Genomic DNA, 12,345 nt, shown 5'->3' on the forward strand with positions numbered 1-12,345 from the left:
TGGGGGGCTGGGGGGTGCTTGGGAACAACTAATCCTCTGCCTGATGCTACTTTTAATTCTGGGTTTGACATCAAAGGCAACCCAATCAATATTTAAATCACGCAGTCACGGGGTAAGGGGCGGGTGGGTGGGCGGAAGTGTCACCACTTGGAAAAAACAAACAAGTTTCAGATGATCTAGATAATATATTGCATTTAAATAATCATTATGATACATAAACAGACTACTCTGGGAAACATCACCGAAGTTGAAATCAGATCAGTGGAGTGCACAGCGCAGTGGAAGGACCGAACCCTGCCAATAGATGTGACACTGACATAAAGTTTATTACAATCTTTAAATGTCCTTCTTACCCATCACCGCCATCTGCTAGCATGTCTGTTCCTCTTTGCTCGGCAGCTATGGCCTTGGCATCGGGCATACCAACGCGTTCCAGGAAGCACAGCGCGGGGTCGGCTCTCATGGAGTTGTACTTCTCGTAGCCTGTGCCATCCCCAGCAGCCCACAGAGGACACGCGCAGAAACAGCAAAAGGGCCGTCACTCACAAAGTCACAGCACTGCCACAATACACCAGGCTCAGCTCTCAACCCAGACGATCACTTAGGAACCCTTCTTTCCATAAACCACTCTAGACAATGCTCATGACGTGGCAGGTTTTGGGGGAGGGGGTCAAGTTCTAGTTCAGGGGGTTATCCGAATGACCACGGACATGAGCAGAGAAACAGGTTCAAACTAACTGCAAGACGCCTGGGGAGATTTCCGACCCTATTTTCCCCAAGAGCTAATTTTGCTGGACATTTAAAGGCTTCCTTATGCTCCTTCATGACCTCTGTGGGCCACGCCGTGCCCGCCCCGTCCTCCCAAGAGCGGCTACAGTCCTGCAGGAAAGTCGAGCCACTGGCTGAAAATCCCTGTCTACGTAAGGCCAGCGAACCTGTCTTATTAGGTTTAGGACGATGCATGTCAGTAAGATGACACTGTTCCCTCTATGGTTTTCAAACCGCAATTTGCTTTTTGACTGCCCAAGTTGACTAGATGGAAAATGGCAGATCCCAACAGTGCACTGCGGGAAAATGATTTTGAGGCTGAGCTCACAAAACGCGGCTGCAGTACGTAGGCAGAACAGCACAATTCAATTAGGATGTGTACTACAACACACCGCTCCTAACTGCTGTAGAGCCGCAAGCCAAACTGTAATCATGAAAGGTTTTATAAGCCATCATTCTCCCCTTTAGTCAGGCCGGGCTGCTGAGAATACCTCCGCGACCTCCAGAGAATTGGGATTATAATCAGGAATCGCTCACTGTATATATCATGCCAGTTCTGCATCCCCAGCCTTTCAAAGTTAACAAGGCTGCATCCACTCAGGGGAGCCGTGAGTTCTCAGCACTGACATTTGTGAAATATTGCTTGGAACAAAGCCCAGGAGGCACTTGTACAGATTAATAGCAGAGGTTAAGCCCACCGTCCACTCTGACACGGGTTGGCAGAGCCAGCGAGGGGAGCCACGCTAGAAGCAAAGTTTAGGGAGAGCTATAGGACAACTTGGCTATTATTAAAACAAATATGGTTTTGGTTTTATTTACAGCCAAGAAAGAAATGTTTTCTTCTCAAATACTCAACAAACATTCAAAAACAGCATCTGATATTTACAGTTCATATTAGATTTTTAGTACAGGAAAATGATAGAAGCCAAGAGTCCTCTGGAACTATCCTCATTAATATTATGACTTTGGAAAAGAGGATGGAAAGAGCGCTGACAACGAAGCCACAGAGTCAAGATGTGGTCAGACGGAAACATCACTTACCGTGTTTGAACACTCCAATGAGGAGGGACTTATCTGCTTCCTTATCCCACCAGTCTGTGGGGACTTCAGCATGGAAGGGCTCAGGGATCCACACGTCAGCTTCACTACAAAGACACCAGTCACACGGTATTCAGAACACACGCTCACGTTACAGGAAGAATCCCCAGGAACCACAGACAGGATGTGCAGGCTCGCAGGCCCCCTCCCGCTACACGCATCCAAGCATCATGGGGAGCACTGAGCGAAGGCTGAAGGGAAGGGTGCGAACCAGTCGCTTTCTACCATAGTCGGAAGTGGACTTCATCACACAGGGGCCCATTTTAAATGTCAGAATGCCAGGAACGTAGTTCCCACCTTTTCCATGGAACACGGACATGCGAACACGCTTTCCCCGATTCCCTCCACATCCGCATGCACACAGGGTGAAAATTCCATTCCAGGTGCAAACTAGGAGATACGCCACTAATGGTTTAGGAAGGTTCCGGAACACACTCGGCAGGGTCTTCGGGCTGCCTGGGTCACTACAGGGAGGTATGGAGTGGCGTGCACTTGCACTAACCTTGAGTCAGCACCTTCTAGAATCTTATCCGCCTGGTCTCCTATAACTTCTTGTCTTAGGTAGTATAGCATGCGGACACGCAGCAGGACCCTGGAGAGGAAGACAGAGGGGGGAAAAAGTTCTTAACTTCAGGACTGTTTGCCAACAGTGGCTTTTGGCAGCTGCTGCTGTTCATCCATCATCCTGCCAAGGCTGATTAGCCATGCTGTATGGTAGGCTTGAAGCGTGACAGATGGTGGCACATAATCACCTCTGTGTGGTGCTTTCTGCTGGCTTCCAACAGGCCTGCCTGGCAACCGCTCGCGCTGCACGGAGAGGGACCGAGCACGGCCCAGCCCAGGCGCACTTCATTTAGTCCTACCTAGTGCAGCTTGTGAAGTTTAGACACGTACCCTACCATTGCCTCTGAAGTATTGAAGCAAGTTTGTAAACAACTGAGCAGATGGCTTTCAGTAACTGTTCTGCTTCATTATCTCATAAAATTTCCTCAGCTGCTGCCTTAATACCATTTTTGGAAGCACATCAGAAGTTGTAGGAATAAACGAGATATAAAATCTGGTTTTACTACCTTACAATAAACCCTCAATATGGAATGTCAGGTTTTTCAGATTATACAACTTTGCTTCCGAGAAAGGAAGATGGTGATGGGGGTGGGGCCAGGGGTGGGTCTTCACAGGTCTCCCTTAAGGAGTATTAAACACTATTTATTCCTTCTAGTTCATATTACCTGGAAGCCTAGGTTGTAGCTTAAAAAATAACAAAATGACACAAAGGAGGCTAAAATGGGGCCAATTCATTGCCATTCCTTGTCATTTTCAAGGAATCGAGTTTCTAAAAATCCATGGAATTCTAGGAACCAGATTTTTTCTAGGACCCAGATTAATTCTTTTGGTAAAGCCCACCTGGAAAATCCCAAAGGCCCGTGTCTACTCTGAGGCTAGCATCTCCCGCTGGACGGCCTCCAGTGTGCACTCAGGACTGACTACTGAAGACTCACCCTGTCGGCCGTGAGTGGATGATAATTCTAACTGCTATTTCTGTAGCTGATACAGTTGATGTATCACATCTGCGTGTACTAGCTCATCGGATCATCACAATGATCCCGTGGTGAAGTGGGGCGCGTTATAACCCCCACTTCACAAATGTGAAAACTGAGGGTGACAGAAGACCAGGGACATAGCCAAGGTCACAGAGTTGTGCTGAGCAGGGATGACTGGATTAGGCCTTCTGACTTCAGCACCTCACAATGTCTCTTGGGACGTGGCAAGGGTCCTTGAAAATGTCAAAAGGAGGACAAAGGACAGCTTCCCCAAAACAGACTACTCCCACATACACTAACAGGTACCCCACAATACACCTGCCTCTCCATCCAGTATCTGCTTTGGAGTAACATGTGTTCTAGATGGACAGTCTGAGGCTGTCAATTTCGAGTAAGCATCAATGTAAACAATTATCATGGGTATTTCGTTTTAGTTTTTTAAGATTTTTCTTTTGATAAGATTAAAAATTGGCTGTGCCACACAGAACTGGCAAAACAAAACTAACAGTCTGGGCCTCCATGGCAGGCACCTTGTTTCTTCTCTAGTTAGGCAAGAATTCACCAGCCAGGATCTCCTTATAGAGGATGTTCAGAAAAGGGTAGTTCCAAAGGAAATACCCTCCATCTTTGGCTGGATACTCTTTTTTTAACCAAAACAGCACAGTGCCAATGGTCTGAATGGTTTCTCTCCCTTTTTGATAGAAGATACAGTTTTCTTCTTTGGGAGGAATTTTAGTTATGTGGAGACTTTCATGAATTAACTGTGAATATCACCTTTCTTCTAGAGGAAAAAATTCAAACCAGTGCAACTGGCAAGCTCAGTGGTACTAGGAGGATAACACAGTAGATGGGAGGTGGGCTCTCACCTTAAAGAGTTTGCACTTGGTAAGTCTGACAGACCAGACTCATTAGTAGTCTGTGACCTCACTCACATCTGACTGGCTATCTCACTATGACCATCTTCTGGACCTGCATCCCGTTCAGGGCCACATAGAGCACTGGACTGCCCTGCCTCTTCATCTCCTTTAACCTAAGACAGTTCCCTTGTCTTTGTGTCTTGAAACTTTTGAAGAGAACCGGCTAGCTATCTTCTAGGAGGTTCCTTGATTTGGGTTTCATTTTCTCATCGACATTTCCCCACCTTAGATCCTGAGAAGTCTCAGGGCATGACCCACCAGGAAGAAGAAATGGACCACTTGTCTATCCCAGAAAGGAGATGGCAAGCCTTGCCAGTCTTCCCCTGAGACCACGGGGAAGAGCACACTAGCACCATCTCACATACTAACCAGGAAGGGTACTCATGGAGTCTGCTACTGGTATGAGAATGGGAAATTAAAAACTCCCACCCCCATCACTCTAGGATCCAGGCACAGGAGCCGCTGTTCCCACACCAAACCATCCCACTTCTGGTTTGACTCCAGAACCCAGAAGGCTATTGACCCAAAGAGTTCATATAAACCAGAGGAAACATAAGTTTTCTGACAGCTGTTCAGTGGGACGGGAGTTTAGGGAGAACTATTATGCCCCAGTAGTAACAACAGACAGTTTCCGAGGTACCAAAATGGTTTGAGGTAATGGTTTTTCACAGACTCAAAAAGGAAAAAAATTTTTCAGTCAAAATCTAGTGATAACGATTAAAGGTGGGCCCCGAAGGCACTTCCATGTTTGAAAAGGGATGAGAACCATTCATCCCTGCCAGCCAGGAGCTGCTTCACGTGATGCTTGGGAGGACCCCGTGGGGCCGGCAGGCTCCACGGTGGGGGTCCCAGAAGCAAGGGCACTGCCCTCCTCTGTTCCGGACTCCCGCCCTGGCTCTGCTCCCAAACTAGTCGGGACCGTAAGTGCCGGAGTCTCCACTTCCCTGTCAGGCAAAGGGGGATAAAAGAGCACTACTTGTCTCAGGTCACACAGATCGCGCACGTGGAGGGCTTGGCATGCCGCCAGGAATTATGTTCTCAGATTTTTGTTTCTCCTTTTTAGGAGAGATAAACATTTGTTTACATCCTGCTTCATCCAGCTGAGGTCCTGCTGCAGAGCTCTAGGTGGTTAACAAGGCAAGGGAGCCTTGAAGAGGCTGAGGACCTTGCCCAAGGCCCCACAAAGCTACAAGTGCTGGAGCTGTTCGGTGCTGGCTGGACGGATTCTCAGAAATGCATGCTCACAGCCATGGAACAAGAACTGCCACGTACAGATGCTAGTTTCGTACGAAGATAGTGAATAGAGCTCCCACCAATGAAAGAAACACAGATTTAATGTTCTTCAATTACACATGATCAAGTTCTGGACATAAAGATAAGGAATGGGATTCTAAGCTCACAGGTAAGAAAAAAGGACCCAGACATCGAGGTACTATTAAGCAAAAAATTCCCTGTAAACTCCCTGGTCCCTTCACTGGAAGCAGTCAGCTGAAGGCGGGGTCAACCAGGGCAAACAGTAATTCTCTAACACATCTTGGTTACAACTTTGTTATCTGCAATATTTACAGCAGCATCGCTCACAACAGCCAAAAAGGTGTCCATCAGCCCACGTCCCCGTCAACTGATGAACGGATAAACAAAACGTGGTATACATGTACAATGCAGTATTATTCAGCCACGAAAAGGAATGAAATTCTGGCACGGGCTACAAAACGGATGAACCTTGAAAACATTACGCTATGCGATAAGCCAGCCATCACAGATATTCTAGGATTCCACTTAGGAGGTACCTAGAATGGGCAAATTCCTAGAGACAGAAAGTAGAACGTACCTGCAGGGACCTGGGGCAGGGAGGGAGGAGGGCAGTGACTGTCTCAAAGACACAGAGGTTCCACTGGGGTCAGTGAAAAGGTCTGGGGGACAGGCAGTGCTGATGGGTACACAGCATTCTGAACATAATTAAAGCTGAGTTGTCTACCTAACAAATGGTTAAGATGGGAAGACCATGTTATGTATCTACCACACCAAAAAAAAAAAAAAAAAAAAAAAAAAAAGACAAACCAATCCACCATCTGAAGGTGTTCCGTCGTGTGGCCCAGCACCATTATTTGCAGAAAAAACGGTAAAGGTGCAGGAAGCCGGGAGGCAGAGTGTCACAGCCAGTCGTGCAGACCCTCTCAAAACGTACTTGTTACAGTGATGCTTCAGGTGCTTCTTGTAGCTGTCCTCCTGGAACAGGGCGTCCGGGTTGCAGCCCGCCAGCCAGTCGGCATCCTGCACCACGGGATGTGTGCTCTGGGCTTTCACCTTCTTCCCTTTCCTGCCCCTTGGCACTGGGGCAGATAAACCTAGAATCGGAGCAATGATAACAATAGTCAGAGAAGCTTTCTATAATCCCAATTACAATGTTAGACTCAGTGCAATGCATGTGGCAGGGAGACATAGGGTCTTGGTGTTGTGAGGGTCCGAGGTGGCTCTCTGAGAGCCTGCGGTACAGAAAGCATGACGCGGACCTACCAGAGTGATTGACCAAGGCTCGCGTCTGGCCGTCTGCCGTGGGTGTGATCAAGTCCCAGATGAAGCTTTTGATATTCTCATCCCCCTTGTAATGATTGAGACAGTACACGAGGATGGTTCTGCAGATGGTCTCTACATCCTGCTCAGTGAGCTGGCGCTTGTAGCGGCCATGGGAGAGGATATCTGTCCACCGTCCCCAGCTGCAAAGCAAACGTTCAGCATGTAGATGGTACCTTTCGTTTTAGATCTGGGGCTTTCCTTCCATAGTCCGGTAGCAGTGTTAGGAATTCCTGGCTCGAAACTAGCAGTATCTGACATCAGGGGGCAGGAAAGCACTTTGGAGCACAGGAGTCAAAAACACTCGTTACAGAGCAGGGCCTGAGCTCGCACCGCCTCGGTGCTGGGTTGAACCATCATGGAGGTAACGCCCACGGGCCTGACACAGGCTCTCTCAGTCAGATTCCGGCGGGGCCACAACTCTGTGGGGAAAGGATGCCGGGACCGGGACACCTTGCACTCTGCGTCACCCTGTCACGGCTGGCACGTTTCAATGCCAACCAGCTATTTGAGACACACGGTGACCTGAGGGGGTGTGGCTGCTCCCACACCTGGGACCCAATGCTGAGGAGGAATGGTCCTATTTCAATCTACCTCAGTGGGATGCCGTGGTAACGAAGGAAGACTTGTGAACAGGTTCGAGTTTCCTTTCAACCCAGGGAGTGCTAATTCCCCAGTACAAGAGCATTCACGGGCAGCGTGTTTCGAGAACTCTCAGGCCCTCGTGTAAACCGTACATGGTACAAAACAGACAGCACACTGTTGACCCTGAATAGACTGTTCAAGGCTATAATCCCAGTTAGACACAGCACTGTGCTCCCCGATCAGGGTGTTGTGGTGTGAGAGCATACAACAGCCAGGCAGATCCTGTCCGTGCCTGGTCTCCCCCGAGGCTGCGCGCAGGACGGAAGCAGCCACTCCCTTGCCTTCTTCAAGGACTGAGGGCTGCTCACAGCAGGGAGGCCACGGCAGGAGAGGCACAGGGCCCACCCCAGCAGGCCAGGAGATGTGTCCTGGCTGGTCCTCTCTGGCTTCTGTGAACTGTTCCTCAAACTGCAGGGCCAACCCTCACCTCCAGGCCTTCGGACACACTGCCCTCTCTGCATGAACTCTCTCCTCCTGCCCAGCGTCCAACTCTCTCTTCTACCCACGCTAAGCCATGATATCCACCCATCAAGTCATGTTGCCCTGTGGAATCCCTTCTTGTATAACCCTAAGCCTCAGAAATAGGGAGATGATACCAGAGCTATCTTACAGGAGAGAGACATGCTTCTACCCTCCATCCCCAGTCTTCCCAGACATAACACCATTACAGTTTCCTGCCATTTCTGTTTGTCCACCTGCCTTGAAAAGGGGGCCGTGACTGTCCTGCTCACAGGTGCATGCCCAGTCTCTGAGGATCCTAGCACGGTGCCCAGCTTCTGATAGGTATTTCCTACACAGTGATGCCTAGGGGAGGAAGGAAGGCCCTTCCTCAAAGACATGGCGCTCCATGCACACGTCTTAGCTTTAGGAATTATCAAGACACTCCGTTTCTAAAGTCACCAGCAAAATTCTCCACTCTGATCACTGGGCTGAAACATGCAGGCAGGTGCAAGGAACAAAGGGCTCAGGTGTCTGTCCACTATGTAAGAACATAGGAAAGAGCGTCCAGCGTCTGCCCACGACCTAAGAACACAGGGAAGAGTGTCTAACTTGCAGACAATTAGCTTGAGTTACAGAATGGACTTCAGTTGAACTTCATTGATTCTGTATGAAATCACTGATCTGGCACTCACTGTGGGTCTACTGGCACTGCAGTCCTCCCTGAGGGCATAGAGAGGAGAGTCCTGAGCTTCATGGGGCGCTACATGGGGCTCCCGCAAGAGAAGCCTGCTACTCAAGAGTCCTAAACCAACGCGAGGAGTGTGATGAATGTGCAAGCCAGACTCTCTGGCGCAGGGTGCCTGGGGATGCAGGTGCTGGAGGTCAGCGACAGGAGCTGTGGGCAGATCAAGTCTGTGGGCTGGGTGTGCGGGGGTAGGGGGGCTGCTGCTCTAGGCAGTGGAAGAACTTGTAGAATGACAGAGATGAGATACGAGACAGAGCACGGCACACTGAAGGAGATGGAGCGGTCTGTCCCAACAGAAGCTGGGGCTACCCACAGAAAGGACTGACAAGACAGACAAGAGCCAGACCAGAGAGCCCTGTATGCCATGCTAACGGAAGATGCGTGTTCATTCTGAAACTCATGACAATCTGCGGGAAGAAATCATCAAAAGCAGGATGTCATCAGATCTACAGAAATACCGCTTTGGTGGTAGCTTTTTTTTTTTATTTGAATGGAACTTGCCTGGAGGCTCATAAGATGCCAGAGAATTCTTATTTGCAGATTCAGATATTTCGTGAGCGCCCTGCCATCATTCCGAGCACTGTGTGATGAGGGCTCTTCGGAGATGAACGTGATGTGGACCCTGCCTTTCAGAGACACGTTGTCCAGCAGGAAAAGTACAACACGTTCAGAGTTGAAATAACCATCCATTTATGTTCCAGATGAGTTAGAAGAGCTTTATAACTGAGATGATTGCCTTTAACAAGTTTTCATAGCAGAGAAATACTAAAAGACTACCACAGTCTCAAATTTTATGCGAAGCTAAAGTAGGAAAAGATTCTGTAATTTTGAGATGTGGTTCTGAGTTATTAGTCACCAAAAAATAAATGTGGATCTGACATAATTCTAAGGGACAAACTCGTGCTCCTTCAAATGCACAAGGACATGAAGCAAACCCTGAACCAAACCACCCTGGATCCTGTCACAGTGGCTGCTCGGTCACGTGCCTGAGTGCACGATGGGGCATCACAGAAATCCCAACCCAGATACACTTTCTCACACTGATTAGAATTTCATCTTTAAAATAAAATTCCATTTTTCACACAAGCCTGACTTACCCGTAAACGAGCAGATTCTTCTCAACTCTAAAGCACTCGCTCCGTGCGTAGCCCTGTGACCTGTCCTGAGGCCGCCGCGGCTTTGTGCAAGGCTTCTCTTCGGAATCACTTTCCAAGTCTGAGAATTCCATCAGCTCGTCTTCTTTCACTGCACTGTAGAGCCTGGTTTGCTTCCTCACTCTCGGAGTGTCAATAACCAGGTTGTTCTAGAACAGACAGCAGATACATTTGAAACTTCTTTAAAAAAAAAAAATCCCTTGGGTTACATTAGGTAGAGTTTGAATGGGACCTCTCACTCACCCTCCCATTTAAGGCATCAATATCCAATTCAGCCTTCTTTGCCCATTTTTGCCAGAAATTTGGATCATCCAAGGAAATATCTGTCCTATTTCCAGATGCAACAAAACTGGCCTAAAGGGGAAAAAATATGCATTACTTTGAGATGCTCTTCTCAGAGGCAAAATGCAAAGCAGCTTTCATTTACTCATTCAGCCAAGCACGTATGCATTCCTGCACTGTGAACCAGATGCTGCAGTCGGTGGGCTGGGACGAAAGACCGTCCCCAGGCAGCTCTCTGTCCAGGGGTTTAAACAGATCAGGAAGCAAAAGATGACAGTGCGGTGTAATCAACAATGGTGACAATGGTACATACAGGTCCAGCTAATCTACAGAGGAGGGATCTAGCCAGGTTCACGAGGGGGTGCAGGAAGGGCATTGCTGGGAAAAGGCTCCCCAGAATATAACGTCTGGCCCTGACTGTTAAAAACTCTGAGAACAGGAAAGTATGTGGACACGCTCACAACAGAGCATGTGCGAAGGCTTGGAAGAGAAGACAGGCAACTGTGCCATGTGACTGGTGATAAGCGTGGTCAGGGGAGAGTAGTTAAAGGTCAGGTTGGTGAGGCAGGCAGAAACCAGGTCACGCAGGGCCCTGCACGTCCTGTTAATGGGGTCGGAACTCTATCCTGAGGTAGCCACGAACTCTTTCAAAATAGAAATAATCTCAGGATGGACACAGTCCTATCCAAAGCCACCTGTTGGGAGAAATCATACTGGTGTCCCAGGACACGGGAAGGTAGAACTGCAGTGTTTAGAGAGAAAGCCGTGAAGACTGAAAATGGCTCCAGCGGAAGTGGAGAAAAGCAGACGGTCTAGAAATATATTCTTTAAAGAGTAAAGTGGAAGGAGTTAGATCCGAGGTGGATGTGAAGCACGGAGGAGGAGGAGAGGAAGCCAAGAAAAGCCTCAGCAGCCAAGCTGGGCATCTGAATGGCAGCAGTCAGGTGAACCCCGGGGCGCGAGCGTGTGCACGCACATGGAGCCAGAGGGACAGGGATGACGAATGTGGTTGTGCACTCACTGAATGTGAAGTGCCTCTAAGGACAGAGAACAGAACCTGGAAAGAGGCTGAAAGACGTGAGAGAGAAGGTGCTGGGGCACAGAGCCCAGAGGAGGAAGCCTCTGGAGACTGAGGAGCAGGGGACAACCAGATGTCCACAAGCAAAGGGAAGGAGATGGACCCCATCTCACAGCACATACAAAAATTCATTCAAAATGACCACAGACCTAAATGTAAGAGTGAAAAATTATAAAACCCATAGAAGATAACATGAACAAATCTATTTGACCTTAGGTTAGATGACAATGTTGGACAACATATCAAAAGCATGAACAATAAAAGGAAAAAAAAATGGATAAACTGGACTTCACTGAAATTTTTTTAAGATTTTATTTATTTGAGAGAGAGAGAGACAGAGAGACAGAAAGCACACACAAACAAGCATGGGAAGCAGCAGGCAGAGGCAGAGGGAGACGCAGACACCCTGCTGAGAAGAAGTCCCAGGTAGGACTTCATCTCAGGACCCTGAGATGGTGACCTGAGCCAAAGGGAGATGCTTGACTGATTGAGCCAGCCAGGCACCCAGGGCTTCACTGAAATTAAACACCGTTAAGAAAAGACTAGGAGAAAACACTTGCAAATTATTTTATCTAAGGAGAAACTTTTATCCAGAATATATAAAGAATTCTTAATATTCAATAATAAAAGCCAAGTAACTCAAAAGATGAACAAAAGATGTGAAGAGACATTTTCCCCAAAATGATATACTTATTGGCCAACAAGCACATGAAAAGATACTCAACAGCATCCGAAAATGTAGATCAAACAAGAATGGGATACTTGTTCACACTCCCAAACATGGCTATAATAATCAAAAGTCCATCAAAAAGAAAATAAAAAGTATTGGTGAGGATATGGAGAAACCAGAGCCCTAAAAATCACTGCTGGTATAAAGAGAAAACAGTACAGTCACTAGAGCACAGTCTGTCAGTTCCTTGAAGGGTTAAACATGGAGCATATATTTGACCCAGCAATTCTATTTATGGTCTATATGTAAGAGAAATGAAAACATACATCCACATAAAAACCTGTCCATAAATGTTTGTAACATTCATAATAACCCCAAAGTGGAGACAGCCCAAAATCATTATCAACTAGTGAATGGATACAAAACCCCAAT

General features: G+C 47.8%; 1 protein-coding gene across 13 annotated transcripts in view; it reads right to left on the reverse strand.

Annotated features, from left to right (window-relative positions):
- The window catches only part of CHD7 (chromodomain helicase DNA binding protein 7), a 186,911-nt gene that overhangs the window by 16,064 nt on the left and 158,502 nt on the right, over nucleotides 1-12,345 (reverse strand). For all 13 annotated transcript variants that reach the window (XM_082719361.1, XM_082719359.1, XM_082719360.1 and 10 more), the window contains 7 exons: nucleotides 10,127-10,237; nucleotides 9,827-10,032; nucleotides 6,842-7,041; nucleotides 6,513-6,672; nucleotides 2,369-2,458; nucleotides 1,810-1,913; nucleotides 354-483 (listed from right to left, as the gene is read on the reverse strand). In XM_082719361.1, coding sequence (XP_082575487.1) covers nucleotides 354-483; nucleotides 1,810-1,913; nucleotides 2,369-2,458; nucleotides 6,513-6,672; nucleotides 6,842-7,041; nucleotides 9,827-10,032; nucleotides 10,127-10,237 — 1,001 coding nt within the window. The remainder of the gene's footprint in view (nucleotides 1-353; nucleotides 484-1,809; nucleotides 1,914-2,368; nucleotides 2,459-6,512; nucleotides 6,673-6,841; nucleotides 7,042-9,826; nucleotides 10,033-10,126; nucleotides 10,238-12,345) is intronic.

The sequence above is a fragment of the Mustela nivalis genome (genome assembly GCF_964662115.1).
Source record: "Mustela nivalis genome assembly, chromosome: 2".
Taxonomy (NCBI): domain Eukaryota; kingdom Metazoa; phylum Chordata; class Mammalia; order Carnivora; family Mustelidae; genus Mustela; species Mustela nivalis.